The sequence below is a fragment of the Tachypleus tridentatus genome, chromosome 8 (assembly GCF_004210375.1).
Source record: "Tachypleus tridentatus isolate NWPU-2018 chromosome 8, ASM421037v1, whole genome shotgun sequence".
Lineage (NCBI taxonomy): Eukaryota > Metazoa > Arthropoda > Merostomata > Xiphosura > Limulidae > Tachypleus > Tachypleus tridentatus.
This window is the reverse complement of record NC_134832.1, coordinates 98,117,767-98,138,713: the sequence shown is the minus strand read 5'-3', so window position 1 is coordinate 98,138,713 and position 20,947 is coordinate 98,117,767. Positions and strand designations below refer to the sequence as shown.

Sequence of the window (20,947 nt, the reverse complement as noted above, 5' to 3'; positions counted from 1 at the left end):
CAACCATCGTATGTTCATTGTAACTGTCCTGTTTACTAATTGATTAATACTACCATTCTATGTTTCTTGTAACTGTCATATTTATTGAATATGTAATACAACCATCATATTGGATATGTAGTACAACCGTAATATGTTTCTTGTAACTGTCGTATTTATTGAATGTGTAGTACAACCATCGTATGTTTCTTGTAACTGTCGTGTTTATTGAATGTGTAGTACAACCGTAAAATGTTTCTTGCAACTGTCGTGTTTATTGAATGTGTAGTACAACCGTAGTATGTTTGTTGTAACAGTGGTTTTTATTGAAATTGTAGTACAACCGTGGTATGTTTCTTGTAACTTTCGTATTTATTGAATGAGTAGTACAAACGTAGTATGTTTCTTGTAAATGTCGTGTTTATTGAATGTGAAGTACAACCATAGTATGTTTCTCTTAACTGTTGTGTTTATTGAATGCGAAGTACAACCGTAGTATGTTTCTCCTCACTGTTGTGTTTACTAATTGATTAATACAACCATCCTATGTTTCTTGTAACTGTTGTGTTTACTGATTGTATAATACAACCATCGTATGTTCATTGTAACTGTCCTGTTTACTAATTGATTAATACTACCATTCTATGTTTCTTGTAACTGTCATATTTATTGAATATGTAATACAACCATCATATTGGATATGTAGTACAACCGTAATATGTTTCTTGTAACTGTCGTATTTATTGAATGTGTAGTACAACCATCGTATGTTTCTTGTAACTGTCGTGTTTATTGAATGTGTAGTACAACCGTAAAATGTTTCTTGCAACTGTCGTGTTTATTGAATGTGTAGTACAACCGTAGTATGTTTGTTGTAACAGTGGTTTTTATTGAAATTGTAGTACAACCGTGGTATGTTTCTTGTAACTGTCGTGTTTATTGAATGTGTAGTACAAACGTAGTATGTTCATTGTAACTCTCGTGTTTACTAATTGAACAGTACAACCATTCTTTGTTTCTTGTAACTGTCATATTTATTGAATGTGTAATACAACCGTCGTACGTTTCTTGTAACTGTCCTGTTTATTGAATGTGTAATACAACTATCGTATGTTTCTTGTAACTGTCTTTTGTATTGAATGTGTAGTACAACCATAGTATGTTTCTTGTAACTGTCGTGTTTATTGAATGTGTATAACAAACGTAGTATGTTTCTTGTTACTGTCGTGTTTATTGAATGTGTAGTACAACCGTAGTATGTTCATTGTAACTATAGTGTTTATTAGTTGATTAAATCAACCATCCTATGTTTCTTGTAACTGTCGTTATAACTGATTAAATAATACAGCCATCGTATGTCTCTTGTAACTGTCGTGTTTATTGAATGTGTAATACAACCATCGGTTGTTTCTTGTAACTGTATTGTTTATTGGATATGTAGTACAACCCTAATATGTTTCTTATAACTGTCGTATTTATTGAATGTGTAGTACAACCGTATTATGTTCATTGTAATTATCGTGTGTACTGATTGATTAATACAACCTTCTTATGTTTCTATTAACTGTTATATTTATTGAATGTGTAATACAACCATCGTATGTTTTTGTAACTGTAGTGTTTATTGAATGTGCAGTACGACCGTAGAATGTTTCTTGTAACTGTCGTGTTTACTAATTGATTAATACAACCATCCTATGTTTCTTGTAACTGTTGTGTTTACTGATTGTATAATACAACCATAGTATGTTTCTTGTAACTGTCGTGTTTAATGAATGTGTAGTACAACCGTATTATGTTCATTGAAACTATCGTGTTTACTGATTGAATAATTCAACCGTCCAATTTCTTGTAACTGTCTTGTTTACTCATTGTATAATACAGCCATTGTATGTTTATTGTAACTATCGCGTTTATTGAATGCGTAGTACAACCATAGTATGTTCATTGTAACTATCGTGTTTACTAATTGATTAAATCAACCATCCTATGTTTCTTGTAACTGTCGTTATAACTGATTGTATAATACAGCCATCGTATGTCACTTGTAACTGTCGTGTTTATTGAATGTGTAATAGAACTATCGTATGTTTCTTGTAACTGTCGTGTTTTTTGAATGTGTAGTACAACCGTATTATTTTCATTGTACCTATCGTGTTTACTAATTGATTAAATCAACCATCCTATGTTTCTTGTAACTGTCGTTATAACTGATTGTATAATACAGCCATCGTATGTCACTTGTAACTGTCGTGTTTATTGAACGTGTAATAGAATCATCGTATGTTTTTGTAACTGTCGTGCTTATTGAATGTGTAGTACAACCGTAATATGTTTCTTGTAACAGTCGTGTTTATTAATTGTGTATAACAAACGTAGTATGTTCATTGTAACTATCGTGTTTACTAATTGATTAAATCAACCATCCTATTTTACTTGTAACTGTCGTTATAACTGATTGTATAATACAGCCATTGTATGTTTATTGTAACTATCGCGTTTATTGAATGCGTAGTACAACCATAGTATGTTCATTGTAACTATCGTGTTTACTAATTGATTAAATCAACCATTCTATGTTTCTTGTGACTGTGATATTTATTGAATGTGTAATACAACCATCGTATGTTTTGTAACTGTCGTGTTTATTGAATGTATAGTACATCCGTAATATGTTTCTTGTAGCAGTCGTGTCTATTAAAAGTGTAATACAACCATAATATGTTTCTTTTAACAGTCGTGTTTATTGAATGTGTAGTAGAACCGTAAAATGTTTCTTGTAACTGTCGTGTGTACTGATTGATTAATACTACCTTCTTATGTTTCTTGTAACTGTAGTTATAACTGATTGTATAATACAGCCATCGTATGTCTCTTGTAACTGTCGTGTTTATTGAATATGGAGTACAACCGTAGTATGTTCCATGTAACTGTCGTGTTTACTGATTGTATAATACAGCCATCGTATATTTCTTCTAACTGTCGTGTTTATTGAATGTGTAGTACAACCGTAATATGTTTCTTGTAACAGTCGTGTTTATTGAATGTGCAGTACAAGCGTAAAATGTTTCTTGTAACTGTCGTGTTTATTCAATGTGTAGACAAACTGTAATATGATTCTTGTAACTGTCTTGTGTATTGAATGTGTAGTACAACCATCCTATGTTTCTTGTAACTGTCGTGTTTACTGATTGTATAATACAGCCATGGTATGTTTCTTGTAACTGTGGTGTTTATTAAATGTGTAATAGAATCATCGTATGTTTCTTGTAACTGTCGTGTTCATTGAATGTGTAGTACAAACGTAGTATGTTTCTTGTAACTTTAGTGTTTATTGAATGTGTAGTACAACCGAAGTATGTTTCTCTTAACTGTCGTGTTTATTGAATCTGAAGTAAAACCGTAGTATGTTTCTCTTAACTGTTGTGTTTACTAATTCATTAATACAACCATCCTATATCTCCTGTAATTTTTGCGTTTACTAATTGTATAATACAGCCATCGTATGTTTCTTGAAACTGTTGTGTTTACTGACTGTATAATACAACCATCGTATGTTTATTGTAACTGTCCTGTTTACTGATTGATTAATACAACCATCCTATGTTTCTTGTAACAGTCATATTTATTGAATGTATAATACAACCATCGTATGTTTCTTGTAACTGTCGTGTTTATTGAATGTGAGTACAACCGTAATATATTTCTTCTAACAGTCGTGTTTATTGAATGTGTAGTACAACCGTAGTATGTTCCTTGTAACTGTTGTGTTTACTGATTGATTAATACAACTTTCTTATGTTTCTTGTAACTTTAGTCTTTATTGAATGTGTAATACAACCAACGTATGTTTTTGTAACTGTCGTGTTTATTGAATGTGTAGTACAACCGTAATATGTTTCTTGTAACAGTCGTGTTTATTGAATGGGTAGTACAACCGTAGTATGTTTCTTGTAACTGTCGTGATTATTGAATGTGTAATACAACTGTCGGATGTTTCTTGTAACTGTCGTGTTTATTGAATGTGTAGTACAACCGTAGTATGTTTATTGTAACTGTCGTGTTTATTGAATGTATAATACACCTATCGTATGTTTCTTGTAACTGTTGTGTTTACTGATTGTATAATACAACAATCATATGTTCTTTGTAACTGTCGTGTTTACTGATTGATTAATACAACCATCCTATGTTCTTGTAACTGTCGTGTTTATTGAATGTGTAATACAACCATCGGATGTTTCTTGTAACTGTCTTGTGTATTGGATATGTAGTACAACCGTAATATGTTTCTTGTAACTGTCGTGTTTATTGAATGTGTAGTACAACCGTATTATGTTCATTGTAACTATCATGTTTACTGATTTATTAATTCAACCATCCTATTTCTTGTAACTGTCTTGTTTACTGACTGTATAATACAGCCATCGTATGTTTCTTGTAACTGTCGTGTTTATTGAATGTGTTGTACAACCATTGTATGTTTTTGTAACTGTCGTGTTTATTGAATGTGTAGTACAACCGTAATATGTTTCTTGTGACAGTCGTGTTTATTGAATGTGTAGTACAACCCTAATATATTTCTTGTATCTGTCGTGTTTACTGAATGTGTAGTACAACCGTAAAATGTTTCTTGTGACAGTCGTGTTTATTGAATGTGTAGTACAACCGTAAAATGTTTCTTGTAACAGTCTTGTTTATTGAATGTGTAGTACAACCGTAAAATGTTTCTTGTAACTGTCGTGTTTATTCAATGTGTAGTACAACCGTAATATGTTTCTTCTAACTGTCGTGTTTACTGATTGTATAATACAGCCATGGTATGTTTCTTGTAACTGTCGTGTTTATTGAATGTGTAATACAACCATCGTATGGTTCTTGTAACTGTCGTGTTTATTGAATGTGGAGTACAACCGTAATATATTTCTTGTAACAGTGGTGTTTATTGAATGTGTAGTACAACCGTAGTATGTTCCTTGTAACTGTCGTGTTTACTGATTGTATAATACAGCCATCGTATGTTTCTTGTAACTGTCGTGTTTATTGAATGTGTAATACAACCATTGTATGTTTTTGTAACTGTCGTGTTTATTGAATGTGTAGTACAACCGTAATATGTTTCTTGTAACTGTCGTGTTTATTGAATGTGTAGTACAACCGTAATATGTTTCATGTGACAGTCGTGTTTTTTGAATGTGTAGTACAACCGTAATATGTTTCTTGTAACTGTCGTGTTTATTTAATGTGTAGTACAACCGTAATATGTTTCTTCTAACTGTCGTGTTTACTGATTGTATAATAAAGCCATGGTATGTTTCTTGTAACTGTCGTGTTTATTAAATGTGTAATACAACCATCGTATGTTTCTTGTAACTGTTGTGTTTATTGAATGTGTTGTACAAACGTAGTATGTTTCTTGTAAATGTCGTATTTATTGAATGTGTAGTACAACCGTAGTATGTTTCTTATAACTGTCGTGTTTATTGAATGTGTAGTAAAACCGTAGTATCTTTCTTTTAACAGTTGTGTTTACTAATTGATTAATACAACCATCCTATGTCTCTTGTAATTGTCGTCTTTACTGATTGTATAATACAGCCATCGTATGTTTCTTGTAACTGTCGTGTTTACTGATTGATTAATACAACCATCCTATGTTCTTGTAACTGTCGTGTTTATTGAATGTGAAGTACAACCGTAATATATTTCTTGTAACAGCGGTGTTTATTGAATGTGCAGTACAACCGTAGTATGTTCCTTGTAACTGTTGTGTTTACTGATTGATTAATACAACCTTCTTATGTTTCTTGTAACTGACATATTTTTGAATGTGTAATACAATCATCGTATGTTTTTGTAACGGTCGTGTTTATTGAATGTGTAGTACGCCCGTAGAATGTTTCTTGTAACTGTCGTGTTTACTAATTGATTAATACAACCATCCAATGTTTCTTGTAACTGTCGTGTTTACTGATTGTATAATACAGCTATCGTATGTTTCTTGTAACTGTTGTTTTAATGATTGTATAATACAACAATCGTATGTTCATTGTAACTGTCGTGTTTACTAATTGATTAATACAACCATCCTATGGTTCTTGTAACTGTCGTGTTTGTTGAATGTGTAATACAACCATTGGATATTTGTTGTAACTGTCTTGTGTATTGGATATGAAATACAACCGAAGTATGTTTCTTGTAACAATCGTGTTTATTGAATGTGTAGTACATCCGTAATATGTTTCCTGTAACTGTCGTGTTTACTGATTGTATAATACAGCCATCGTATGTTTCTTGTAGCTGTCGTGTTTATTGAATGTGTAATAAAACCATTGTATGTTTTTGTAACTGTCTTGTTTATTGAATGTGTAGTACAACCGTAATATGTTTCTTGTAACAGTCGTGTTTATTGAATGTGTAGTACAACCGTAAAATGTTTCTTGTAACTGTCGTGTTTATTCAATGTGTAGACAAACTGTAATATGATTCTTGTAACTGTCTTGTGTATTGAATGTGTAGTACAACCATCCTATGTTTCTTGTAACTGTCGTGTTTACTGATTGTATAATACAGCCATGGTATGTTTCTTGTAACTGTGGTGTTTATTAAATGTGTAATAGAATCATCGTATGTTTCTTGTAACTGTCGTGATCATTGAATGTGTAGTACAAACGTAGTATGTTTCTTGTAACTTTAGTCTTTATTGAATGTGTAGTACAACCGTAGTATGTTTCTCTTAACTGTCGTGTTTATTCAATGTGAAGTAAAACCGTAGTATGTTTCTCTTAACTGTCGTGTTTACTAATTGATTAATAGAGCCATCGTATGTTTCTTGTAACTGTTGTGTTTACTGATTGTATAATACAACCATCGTATGTTTATTGTAAAGTCCTGTTTACTGATTGATTAAAACAACCATCCTATGTTTCTTGTAACTGTCATATTTATTGAATGTATAATACAACCATCGTATAGTTCTTGTAACTGTCGTGTTTATTGAATGTGGAGTACAACCGTAATATATTTCTTGTAATAGTGGTGTTTATTGAATGTGTAGTACAACCGTAGTATGTTCCTTGTAACTGTCGTGTTTACTGATTGTATAATACAGCCATCGTATGTTTCTTGTAACTGTCGTGTTTATTGAATGTGTAATAAAACCATTGTATGTTTTTGTAACTTTCGTGTTCATTGAATGTGTAGTACAACCGTAATATGTTTGTTGTAACTGTCGTGTTTATTGAATGTGTAGTACAACCGTAAAATGTTTCTTGTAACAGTCGTGTTTATTGAATGTGTAGTACAACCGTCGTATGTTTCTTGTAACTGTCGTGTTTATTGAATGTGTAGTACAGCCGTAGTATGTTTCTTGTAACTGTCGTGTTTATTAAATGTGTAGTACAACCGTAGAATGTTCATTGTAACTCTCGTGTTTCCTGATTGTATAATACAGCCATCGCATGTTTCTTGTAACTGTTGTGTTTATTGAATGTTTATTACAACCATTGTATGTTTTTGTAACTGTCGTGTTTATTGAATGTGTAGTACAACCGTAATATGTTTCTTGTAACAGTCGTGTTTATTGAATGGGTAGTACAACCGTAGTATGTTTTTTGTAACTGTCGTGATTATTGAATGTGTAATACAACTGTCGGTTGTTTCTTGTAACTGTCGTGTTTATTGAATGTGTAGTACAACCGTAGTATGTTTATTGTAACTATCGTGTTTAGTGATTGATTAAAACAACCATCCTATGTTTCTTGTAATTGTTGTGTTTATTGAATGCGTAGTACAAAAGTTATATGTTCCTATGTAACGTCGTGTTTACTGATTGATTAATACAACCATTCTATTTCTTGTAACTGTCATGTTTACTGATTGTATAATACAGCCATTGTATGTTTTTTGTAACTGTCGTGTTTACTGAATGTGCAATACAACCGTAGTATGTTTCATGTAACTGTCTTGTGTATTGAATGTGTAGTAGAACCATAGTATGTTTCTTGTAACTGTCGTGTTTATTGAATGTGTAGTTAAACCGTAGAAGGTTTATTGTAAATATCGTTTTACTGATTGATTGATACAACAACCCTATGTTTCTTATAACTGTCGTTATAACTGATTTTATAATACAACCATCGTATGTCTCTTGTAACTGTCGTGTTTATTGAATGTGTAATACAACCATTGTATGTTTCTTGTAACTGTCGTGTTTATTAATTGTGTATAACAAAGGAAGTATGTTTCTTATAACTGTCGTGTTTATTGAATGTGTAATAGAACCATCGGATGTTTCTTGTAACTGTCTTGTGTATTGGATATGTAGTACAACCGTAATATGTTTCTTATAACTGTCGTATTTATTGAATGTGTTGTAGAACCGTATTATGTTCATTGTAACTATCGTGTGTACTGATTGTATAATACAGCCATCGTATATTTCTTCTAACTGTCGTGTTTATTGAATGTGCAGTACAAGCGTAAAATGTTTCTTGTAACTGTCGTGTTTATTCAATGTGTAGACAAACCGTAATATATTTCTTGTAACTGTCTTCTGTATTGAATGTGTAGTACAACCATCCTATGTTTTTTGTAACTGTCGTGTTTACTGATTGTATAATACAGCCATGGTATGTTTCTTGTAACTGTCGTGTTTATTAAGTGTGTAATAGAATCATCGTATGTTTCTTGTAACTGTCGTGTTCATTGAATGTGTAGTACAAACGTAGTATGTTTCTTGTAACTTTAGTGTTTATTGAATGTGTAGTACAACCGAAGTATGTTTCTCTTAACTGTCGTGTTTATTTAATCTGAAGTAAAACCGTAGTATGTTTCTCTTAACTGTTGTGTTTACTAATTGATTAATACAACCATCCTATGTCTCCTGTAATTTTCGCGTTTACTAATTGTATAATACAGCCATCGTATGTTTCTTGTAACTGTTGTGTTTACTGACTGTATAATACAACCATCGTATGTTTATTGTAACTGTCCTGTTTACTGATTGATTAATACAACCATCATATGTTTCTTGTAACAGTCATATTTATTGAATGTATAATACAACCATCGTATGGTTCTTGTAACTGTCGTGTTTATTGAATGTGGAGTAGAACCGTAATATATTTCTTCTAACAGTGGTGTTTATTGAATGTGTAGTACAACCGTAGTATGTTCCTTGTATCTGTTGAGTTTACTGATTGATTAATACAACTTTCTTATGTTTCTTGTAACTTTAGTCTTTATTGAATGTGTAATACAACCAACGTATGTTTTTGTAACTGTCGTGTTTATTGAATGTGTAGTACAACCGTAGTATGTTTCTTGTAACTGTCGTGATTATTGAATGTGTAATACAACTGTCGGATGTTTCTTGTAACTGTCGTGTTTATTGAATGTGTAGTACAACCGTAGTATGTTTATTGTAACTGTCGTGTTTATTAAATGTGTAGTACAAAAGTTATATGTTCCTATTAAACGTCGTGTTTACTGATTGATTAATACAACCTTTTTATGTTTCTTGTAACTGTCATATTTATTGAATGTGTAATACAACCATCGAATGTTTTTGTAACGTTTGTGTTTATTGAATGTGTAGTACGACCGTAGAATGTTTCTTGTAACTGTCGTGTTTACTGATTGTATAATACACCTATCGTATGTTTCTTGTAACTGTTGGGTTTACTGATTGTATAATACAACAATCATATGTTCTTTGTAACTGTCGTGTTTACTGATTGATTAATACAACCATCCTATAGTTCTTGTAATTGTCGTGTTTATTGAATGTGTAATACAACCATCGGATATTTCTTGTAACTGTCTTGTGTATTGGATATGTAGTACAACCGTAATATGTTTCTTGTAACTGTCGTGTTTATTGAATGTGTAGTACAACCGTATTATGTTCATTGTAACTATCATGTTTACTGATCTATTAATTCAACCATCCTATTTCTTGTAACTGTCTTGTTTACTGACTGTATAATACAGCCATCGTATGTTTCTTGTAACTGTCGTGTTTATTGAATGTGTTGTACAACCATTGTATGTTTTTGTAACTGTCGTGTTTATTGAATGTGTAGTACAACCGTAATATGTTTCTTGTGACAGTCGTGTTTATTGAATGTGTAGTACAACCCTAATATATTTCTTGTATCTGTCGTGTTTACTGAATGTGTAGTACAACCGCAAAATGTTTCTTGTGACAGTCGTGTTTATTGAATGTGTAGTACAACCGTAAAATGTTTCTTGAAACAGTCGTGTTTATTGAATGTGTAGTACAACCGTAAAATGTTTCTTGTAACTGTCGTGTTTATTCAATGTGTAGTAGAACCGTAATATGTTTCTTCTAACTGTCGTGTTTACTGATTGTATAATACAGCCATGGTATGTTTCTTGTAACTGTCGTGTTTATTGAATGTGTAATACAACCATCGTATGGTTCTTGTAACTGTCGTGTTTATTGAATGTGGAGTACAACCGTAATATATTTCTTGTAACAGTGGTGTTTATTGAATGTGTAGTACAACCGTAGAATGTTCATTGTAACTCTCGTGTTTCCTGATTGTATAATACAGCCATCGCATGTTTCTTGTAACTGTTGTGTTTATTGAATGTTTATTACAACCATTGTATGTTTTTGTAACTGTCGTGTTTATTGAATGTGTAGTACAACCGTAATATGTTTCTTGTAACAGTCGTGTTTATTGAATGGGTAGTACAACCGTAGTATGTTTCTTGTAACTGTCGTGATTATTGAATGTGTAATACAACTGTCGGTTGTTTCTTGTAACTGTCGTGTTTATTGAATGTGTAGTACAACCGTAGTATGTTTATTGTAACTATCGTGTTTAGTGATTGATTAAAACAACCATCCTATGTTTCTTGTAATTGTTGTGTTTATTGAATGCGTAGTACAAAAGTTATATGTTCCTATCTAACGTCCTGTTTACTGATTGATTAATACAACCATTCTATTTCTTGTAACTGTCATGTTTACTGATTGTATAATACAGCCATTGTATGTTTTTTGTAACTGTCGTGTTTATTGAATGTGCAATACAACCGTAGTATGTTTCATGTAACTGTCTTGTGTATTGAATGTGTAGTAGAACCATAGTATGTTTCTTGTAACTGTCGTGTTTATTGAATGTGTAGTTATACCGTAGAAGGTTTATTGTAAATATCGTTTTACTGATTGATTGATACAACAACCCTATGTTTCTTATAACTGTCGTTATAACTGATTTTATAATACAACCATCGTATGTCTCTTGTAACTGTCGTGTTTATTGAATGTGTAATACAACCATTGTATGTTTCTTGTAACTGTCGTGTTTATTAATTGTGTATAACAAAGGTAGTATGTTTCTTATAACTGTCGTGTTTATTGAATGTGTAATAGAACCATCGGATGTTTCTTGTAACTGTCTTGTGTATTGGATATGTAGTACAACCGTAATATGTTTCTTATAACTGTCGTATTTATTGAATGTGTTGTACAACCGTATTATGTTCATTGTAACTATCGTGTGTACTGATTGAATAATACAACCTTTTTATGATTCTTGTAACTGTTATATTTATTAAATGTGTAATACAACCAACGTATGTTTTTGTAACTGTAGTGTTTATTTAATGTGTAGTATGATCGTAGTATGTTCATTGTAACTGTCGTGTTTACTGATTGATTAATAGAACCATCCTATGTTTTTAGTAACTGTTATATTTAATGAATGTGTAATACAATCATCGTATGTTTTTGTAACTGTCTTGTTTACTGATTGTATAATACAGCCATCGTATGTTTCTTGTGATAGTCGTGTTTATTGAATGTGTAGTACAACCATTGTATGTTTTTGTATCTGTCGTGTTTACTGAATGTGTAGTACAACCGTAAAATGTTTCTTGTGACAGTCGTGTTTATTGAATGTGTAGTACAACCGTAAAATGTTTCTTGTAACAGTCGTGTTTATTGAATGTGTAGTACAACCGTAAATTGTTTCTTGTAACTGTCGTGTTTATTCAATGTGTAGTACAACCGTAATATGTTTCTTCTAACTGTCGTGTTTACTGATTGTATAATACAGCCATGGTATGTTTTTGTAACTGTCGTGTTTACTGATTGTATAATACAGCCATGGTATGTTTCTTGTAACTGTCGTGTTCATTGAATGTGTAGTACAAACGTAGTATGTTTCTTGTAACTTTAATCTTTATTGAATGTGTAGTACAACCGTAGTATGTTTCTCTTAACTGTTGTGTTTACTAATTGATTAATATAATCATCCTATGTCTCCTGTAATTTTCGCGTTTACTAATTGTATAATACAGCCATCGTATGTTTCTTGTAACTGTTGTGTTTATTGAATGTGTAGTACAACCGTAATATGTTTCTTGTAACAGTCGTGTTTATTAATTGTGTATAACAAACGTAGTATGTTCATTGTAACTATCGTGTTTACTAATTGATTAAATCAACCATCCTATGTTACTTGTAACTGTCGTTATAACTGATTGTATAATACAGCCATCGTATATCTCTTGTTACTGTCGTGTTTATTGAATGTGTAATACAACCATTGTATGTTTCTTGTAAGTTTCTTATTTATTGGATATGTAGTACAACCTTAATATGTTTCTTATAATTGTCGTATTTATTCAATGAGTAGTACAACCGTATTATGTTCATTGTAACTATCGTGAGTACTGATTGATTAATACAATCATTCTATGTTTCTTGTAACTGTCATATTTATTGAATGTGTAATACAATTATCGTATGTTTTTGTAACTGTCGTGTTTATTGAAGGTGTAATACAACCGTCGGATGTTTTTTGTAACTGGTACAGGGCACACGACAGGCAAAACTTTCGGCGCCTGTCGTGTGAAAGTGGGTTTTCTCGGGGCACTCCCGTTTCCCCCCACATCAAATTCTTCAGGCATTGGATTTCTAGATCCCAGCCTAGGCAACCTTTTTGCCAGACCCAGACTCGGGCCGTTTGATTTGATCTGAATTTGAATGAATTACGTTCATGTTCACATCTGCCCAACTTTTTCATTTCGGGACAGGTCCGGCCTTTCTTTCCTCTGCTGCCTTTGCCTCCACCCAAAAGAACATTTAGTGAGACATTCTCCACCCAAAAAGTCAAAAATAATAACGATAATTAATTTATTAAAATAATAATAAAAAACCACCACTTAATCTTAATAACAATCCACGAAAGGGGACGAAGAGGAACTACAAAGTTCCTGAACACCCCAGTTGGAGAGAGAACTCTTCTGATTTCTTTCTCTCTAAACTGAACCCCTGTCACGTTAGTTTAGTTAGTTCTTGTAACTGTCTTGTGTATTGGATATGCAGTACAACCTTAGTATGTTTCTTGTAACTGTCGTGTTTATTGAATATGGAGTACAACCGTAGTATGTTCCTTGTAACTGTCGTGTTTACTGATTGTATAATACAGCCATCGTATATTTCTTCTAACTGTCGTGTTTATTGAATGTGGAGTACAAGCGTAAAATGTTTCTTGTAACTGTCGTGTTTATTCAATGTGTAGACAAACCGTAATATATTTCTTGTAACTGTCTTCTGTATTGAATGTGTAGTACAACCATCCTATGTTTTTTGTAACTGTCGTGTTTACTGATTGTATAATACAGCCATGGTATGTTTCTTGTAACTGTCGTGTTTATTAAGTGTGTAATAGAATCATCGTATGTTTCTTGTAACTGTCGTGTTCATTGAATGTGTAGTACAAACGTAGTATGTTTCTTGTAACTTTAGTGTTTATTGAATGTGTAGTACAACCGAAGTATGTTTCTCTTAACTGTCGTGTTTATTTAATCTGAAGTAAAACCGTAGTATGTTTCTCTTAACTGTTGTGTTTACTAATTGATTAATACAACCATCCTATGTCTCCTGTAATTTTCGCGTTTACTAATTGTATAATACAGCCATCGTATGTTTCTTGTAACTGTTGTGTTTACTGACTGTATAATACAACCATCGTATGTTTATTGTAACTGTCCTGTTTACTGATTGATTAATACAACCATCATATGTTTCTTGTAACAGTCATATTTATTGAATGTATAATACAACCATCGTATGGTTCTTGTAACTGTCGTGTTTATTGAATGTGGAGTAGAACCGTAATATATTTCTTCTAACAGTGGTGTTTATTGAATGTGTAGTACAACCGTAGTATGTTCCTTGTATCTGTTGAGTTTACTGATTGATTAATACAACTTTCTTATGTTTCTTGTAACTTTAGTCTTTATTGAATGTGTAATACAACCAACGTATGTTTTTGTAACTGTCGTGTTTATTGAATGTGGAGTACAACCGTAGTATGTTTCTTGTAACTGTCGTGATTATTGAATGTGTAATACAACTGTCGGATGTTTCTTGTAACTGTCGTGTTTATTGAATGTGTAGTACAACCGTAGTATGTTTATTGTAACTGTCGTGTTTATTGAATGTGTAGTACAAAAGTTATATGTTCCTATTAAACGTCGTGTTTACTGATTGATTAATACAACCTTTTTATGTTTCTTGTAACTGTCATATTTATTGAATGTGTAATACAACCATCGAATGTTTTTGTAACGTTTGTGTTTATTGAATGTGTAGTACGACCGTAGAATGTTTCTTGTAACTGTCGTGTTTACTGATTGTATAATACACCTATCGTATGTTTCTTGTAACTGTTGGGTTTACTGATTGTATAATACAACAATCATATGTTCTTTGTAACTGTCGTGTTTACTGATTGATTAATACAACCATCCTATAGTTCTTGTAATTGTCGTGTTTATTGAATGTGTTATACAACCATCGGATATTTCTTGTAACTGTCTTGTGTATTGGATATGTAGTACAACCGTAATATGTTTCTTGTAACTGTCGTGTTTATTGAATGTGTTGTACAACCATTGTATGTTTTTGTAACTGTCGTGTTTATTGAATGTGTAGTACAACCGTAATGTTTCTTGTGACAGTCGTGTTTATTGAATGTGTAGTACAACCCTAATATATTTCTTGTATCTGTCGTGTTTACTGAATGTGTAGTACAACCGCAAAATGTTTCTTGTGACAGTCGTGTTTATTGAATGTGTAGTACAACCGTAAAATGTTTCTTGTAACAGTCGTGTTTATTCAATGTGTAGTACAACCGTAATATGTTTCTTCTAACTGTCGTGTTTACTGATTGTATAATACAGCCATGGTATGTTTCTTGTAACTGTCGTGTTTATTGAATGTGTAATACAACCATCGTATGGTTCTTGTAACTGTCGTGTTTATTGAATGTGGAGTACAACCGTAATATATTTCTTGTAACAGTGGTGTTTATTGAATGTGTAGTACAACCGTAGTATGTTCCTTGTAACTTTCGTGTTTACTGATTGTATAATACAGCCATCGTATGTTTCTTGTAACTGTCGTGTTTATTGAATGTGTAATAAAACCATTGTATGTTTTTGTAACTGTCGTGTTCATTGAATGTGTAGTACAACCGTAATATGTTTCTTGTAACTGTCGTGTTTATTCAATGTGTAGTACAACCGTAATATGTTTCTTCTAACTGTCGTGTTTACTGATTGTATAATAAAGCCATGGTATGTTTCTTGTAACTGTCGTGTTTATTAAATGTGTAATACACCCATCGTATGTTTCTTGTAACTGTTGTGTTTATTGAATGTGTTGTACAAACGTAGTATGTTTCTTGTAAATGTCGTATTTATTGAATGTGTAGTACAACCGTAGTATGTTTCTTATAACTGTCGTGTTTATTGAATGTGTAGTACAACCGTAGTATCTTTCTTTTAACAGTTGTGTTTATTAATTGATTAATACAACCATCTTATGTCTCTTGTAATTGTCGTCTTTACTGATTGTATAATACAGCCATCGTATGTTTCTTGTAACTGTCGTGTTTACTGATTGATTAATACAACCATCCTATAGTTCTTGTATCTGTCGTGTTTATTGAATGTGAAGTACAACCGTAATATATTTCTTGTAACAGCGGTGTTTATTGAATGTGCAGTACAACCGTAGTATGTTCCTTGTAACTGTTGTGTTTACTGATTGATTAATACATCCTTCTTATGTTTCTTGTAACTGACATATTTTTGAATGTGTAATACAATCATCGTATGTTTTTGTAACGGTCGTGTTTATTGAATGTGTAGTACGACCGTAGAATGATTCTTGTAACTGTCGTGTTTACTAATTGATTAATACAACCATCCAATGTTTCTTGTAACTGTCGTGTTTACTGATTGTATAATACAGCTATCGTATGTTTCTTGTAACTGTTGTTTTAATGATTGTATAATACAACAATCGTATGTTCATTGTAACTGTCGTGTTTACTAACTGATTAATACAACCATCCTATGGTTCTTGTAACTGTCGTGTTTATTGAATGTGTAATACAACCATTGGATATTTGTTGTAACTGTCTTGTGTATTGGATATGTAATACAACCGTAGTATGTTTCTTGTAACAATCGTGTTTATTGAATGTGTAGTACAGCCGTAATGTGTTTCTTGTAACTGTCGTGTTTACTGATTGTATAATACAGCCATCGTATGTTTCTTGTAGCTGTCGTGTTTATTGAATGTGTAATAAAACCATTGTATGTTTTTGTAACTGTCTTGTTTATTGAATGTGTAGTACAACCGTAATATGTTTCTTGTAACAGTCGTGTTTATTGAATGTGTAGTACAACCGTAAAATGTTTCTTGTAACTGTCGTGTTTATTCAATGTGTAGACAAACTGTAATATGATTCTTGTAACTGTCTTGTGTATTGAATGTGTAGTACAACCATCCTATGTTTCTTGTAACTGTCGTGTTTACTGATTGTATAATACAGCCATGGTATGTTTCTTGTAACTGTCGTGTTTATTAAATGTGTAATAGAATCATCGTATGTTTCTTGTAACTTTAGTCTTTATTGAATGTGTAGTACAACCGTAGTATGTTTCTCTTAACTGTCGTGTTTATTCAATGTGAAGTAAAACCGTAGTATGTTTCTCTTAACTGTCGTGTTTACTAATTGATTAATACAGCCATCGTATGTTTCTTGTAACTGTTGTGTTTACTGATTGTATAATACAACCATCGTATGTTTATTGTAAAGTGCTGTTTACTGATTGATTAAAACAACCATCCTATGTTTCTTGTAACTGTCATATTTATTGAATGTATAATACAACCATCGTATAGTTCTTGTAACTGTCGTGTTTATTGAATGTGGAGTACAACCGTAATATATTTCTTGTAATAGTGGTGTTTATTGAATGTGTAGTACAACCGTAGTATGTTCCTTGTAACTGTCGTGTTTACTGATTGTATAATACAGCCATCGTATGTTTCTTGTAACTGTCGTGTTTATTGAATGTGTAATAAAACCATTGTATGTTTTTGTAACTGTCGTGTTCATTGAATGTGTAGTACAACCGTAATATGTTTCTTGTAACTGTCGTGTTTATTGAATGTGTAGTACAACCGTAAAATGTTTCTTGTAACAGTCGTGTTTATTGAATGTGTAGTACAACCGTCGTATGTTTCTTGTAACTGTCGTGTTCATTGAATGTGTAGTACAACCGTAATATGTTTCTTGTAACTGTCGTGTTTATTGAATGTGTAGTACAACCGTAATATGTTTCTTGTAACAGTCGTGTTTATTGAATGGGTAGTACAACCGTAGTATGTTTCTTGTAACTGTCGTGATTATTGAATGTGTAATACAACTGTCGGTTGTTTCTTGTAACTGTCGTGTTTATTGAATGTGTAGTACAACCGTAGTATGTTTATTGTAACTATCGTGTTTAGTGATTGATTAAAACAACCATCCTATGTTTCTTGTAATTGTTGTGTTTATTGAATGCGTAGTACAAAAGTTATATGTTCCTATCTAACGTCGTGTTTACTGATTGATTAATACAACCATTCTATTTCTTGTAACTGTCATGTTTACTGATTGTATAATACAGCCATTGTATGTTTTTTGTAACTGTCGTGTTTATTGAATGTGCAATACAACCGTAGTATGTTTCTTGTAACTGTCTTGTGTATTGAATGTGTAGTAGAACCATAGTATGTTTCTTGTAACTGTCGTGTTTATTGAATGTGTAGTTAAACCGTAGAAGGTTTATTGTAAATATCGTTTTACTGATTGATTAATACAACAACCCTATGTTTCTTATAACTGTCGTTATAACTGATTTTATAATACAACCATCGTATGTCTCTTGTAACTGTCGTGTTTATTGAATGTGTAATACAACCATTGTATGTTTCTTGTAACTGTCGTGTTTATTAATTGTGTATAACAAAGGTAGTATGTTTCTTATAACTGTCGTGTTTATTGAATGTGTAATAGAACCATCGGATGTTTCTTGTAACTGTCTTGTGTATTGGATATGTAGTACAACCGTAATATGTTTCTTATAACTGTCGTATTTATTGAATGTGTTGTACAACCGTATTATGTTCATTGTAACTATCGTGTGTACTGATTGATTAATACAACCTTCTTATATTTCTTGTAACTGTTATAATTATTGAATGTGTAATACAACCATCGTATGTTTTTGTAACTGTAGTGTTTATTGAATGTGTAGTATGACCTTAGTATGTTCATTGTAACTGTCGTGGTTACTGATTGATTAAAAAAATCATCCTATTCTTCTTGTAACTGTCATATTTATTGAATGTGTAATACAATCATCGTATGTTTTTGTAACTGTCAAGTTTATTGAATGTATAATACAAACATCGTATGGTTCTTGTAACTGTCGTGTTTATTGCATGTGTAGCTCAACCATAGTATGTTTCTTGTAACTGTCGTGTTTATTGAATGTGTACTACAACCGTAATATGCTTCTTTTAACAGTTGTGTTTATTGAATGTGTAGTAGAACCGTAAAATGTTTCTTGTAACAGTCGTGTTTATGAATTGTGTATAACAAACGTAGTATGTTTCTTGTAACTGTCGTGTTTATTGAATGTGTAATACAACCGTAGTATGTTTCTTGTATCTGTCGTGTTTATTGAATGTGTAGTACAACCGTAGTATGTTCATTGTAACTGTCGTGTTCACTGATTGATTAATAGAACTATCCTATGTTTCTTGTAACTGTCGTGTTTACAGATTGTATAATACAGCCATCGTATGTTTCTTGTAACTGTCGTGTTTATTGAATGTGTAATACAACCATTGTATGTTTTTGTAACTGTCGTGTTTATTGAATGTATAATACAACCATCGTATGTTTCTTTTAACTGTCGTGTTTACTGATTGTATAATAGAGGCTTCGTATGTTTCTTGTAACTGTTGTGTTTACTGATTATATAATACAACCATCGTATGTTCATTGTAACTGTCGTGTTTACTGATTAATTAATACAACCATTGTATGGTTCTTGTAACTGTCGGGTTTATTGAATGTGTAGTACAACTATATTATGTTCATTGTAACTATCGTGTGTACTGATTGATTAATGCAACCTTCTTATGTTTCTTGTAACTGTTATATTTATTGAATGTGTAATACAACCATCGTATGTTTTTGTAACTGTTGTGTTTATTGAATGTGTAATGCGACCGTAGTATGTTCATTGTAACTGTCGTGTTTACTGATTGATTAATACAACCATCCTTTGTTTTTTGTAATTGTTATATTTATTGAATGTGTAATACAATCATCGTATGGTTCTTGTAACTGTCGTGTTTATTGAATGTGTAATAGAACCGTCGGATGTTTCTTGTAACTGTCTTGTGTATTGGATATGTAGTACAACCGTAGTATGTTTCTTGTAACTGTCGTGTTTATTGAATGTGTAGTACAACCGTATTATGTTGATTGTAACTATCGTGTTTACTGATTGATTAATTAAACCATCCTATTTCTTGTAACTGTCTTGTTTACTGATTGTATAATACAGCCATCGTATGTTTCTTGTAACTGTGTTGTTTATTGAATTTGTAGTAGAACCGTAGTATGTTTCTTGTGACTGTGGTGTTTATTGAATTTGTAGTAGAACCGTAGTATGTTTCTTGTAACTGTCGTGTTTATTGAATGTGTAATACAACCATCGTATGTTTCTAGTAACTGTCGTGTTAATTGGATGTGTAGTACAACCGTAGTATGTTTCTTGTAACAGTCGTGTTTATTGAAAATGTAGTTCAACCGTAAAATGTTTCTTGTAACTGTCGTGTTTATTAAATGTGTAGTACTACCATAGTATGTTTCTTGTAACTGTCGTGTTTATTGAATGTGTAATACAACCATCGTATGTTTCTTGTAACTGTCGTGTTTATTGAATGTGTAATACAACCATCGTATGTTTCTTGTAACTGTCGTGTTTATTGAATGTGTAGTACGACCTTAGTATTTTTTTTGTAGTTGTCGTGTTTACTGCTTGTATAATGTAACTGTCGTATGTTTCTTGTAACTGTCGTGTTTAAATTAACGCTCTAAGCTAGATTAACAGTTTGTGTTTGTTTGTATTTAAGCACAACGCTATCCAGTGGGCTGTTTGTTCTATACCCAACACGGGTAACGAAATACAGATTCTAGAGTTATAAATTCCAAGACCACTGTGTCACTAGGAGAGGGAGCAACAGTTCGTGAGAAATTCTTGTTTAAATAGGATATGTTTACCAACTACTGAGTATTTCAAGACTATAATTTTTAGGAAGGACTTCCAATGTCATGTACATCAGAAACTTTTCTTATTTAACAGAACCACTAGCAGCAGGTTTTGGATGACATGAAGAACAAACTACAGCTGTCATACCTCCAACTTGACTTCCTTTCTCTGCTCTGTATTGGTATACATTGAGTGTAAAGCAGAAGTGACTGTTCTGTTGATCCTCTGGAGTTGCTGAAATAGCATAAAAAACGTTTGACAGTGATGTACTGCTCAAAGTTATTATTATTTTATG

The 20,947-nt window shown here is 32.1% G+C and overlaps 1 protein-coding gene across 1 annotated transcript in view; it reads right to left on the bottom strand.

Annotated features, from left to right (window-relative positions):
- Window positions 1–20,734: 20,734 nt before the first annotated feature.
- LOC143223968 (kinesin-like protein KIF26B) overlaps window positions 20,735–20,947 on the bottom strand; it is a 38,245-nt gene continuing 38,032 nt past the window's right edge. The window contains exon 7 of the mRNA XM_076452438.1: window positions 20,735–20,886. Within this exon, the coding sequence (XP_076308553.1) occupies window positions 20,735–20,886 (152 nt within the window). The remainder of the gene's footprint in view (window positions 20,887–20,947) is intronic.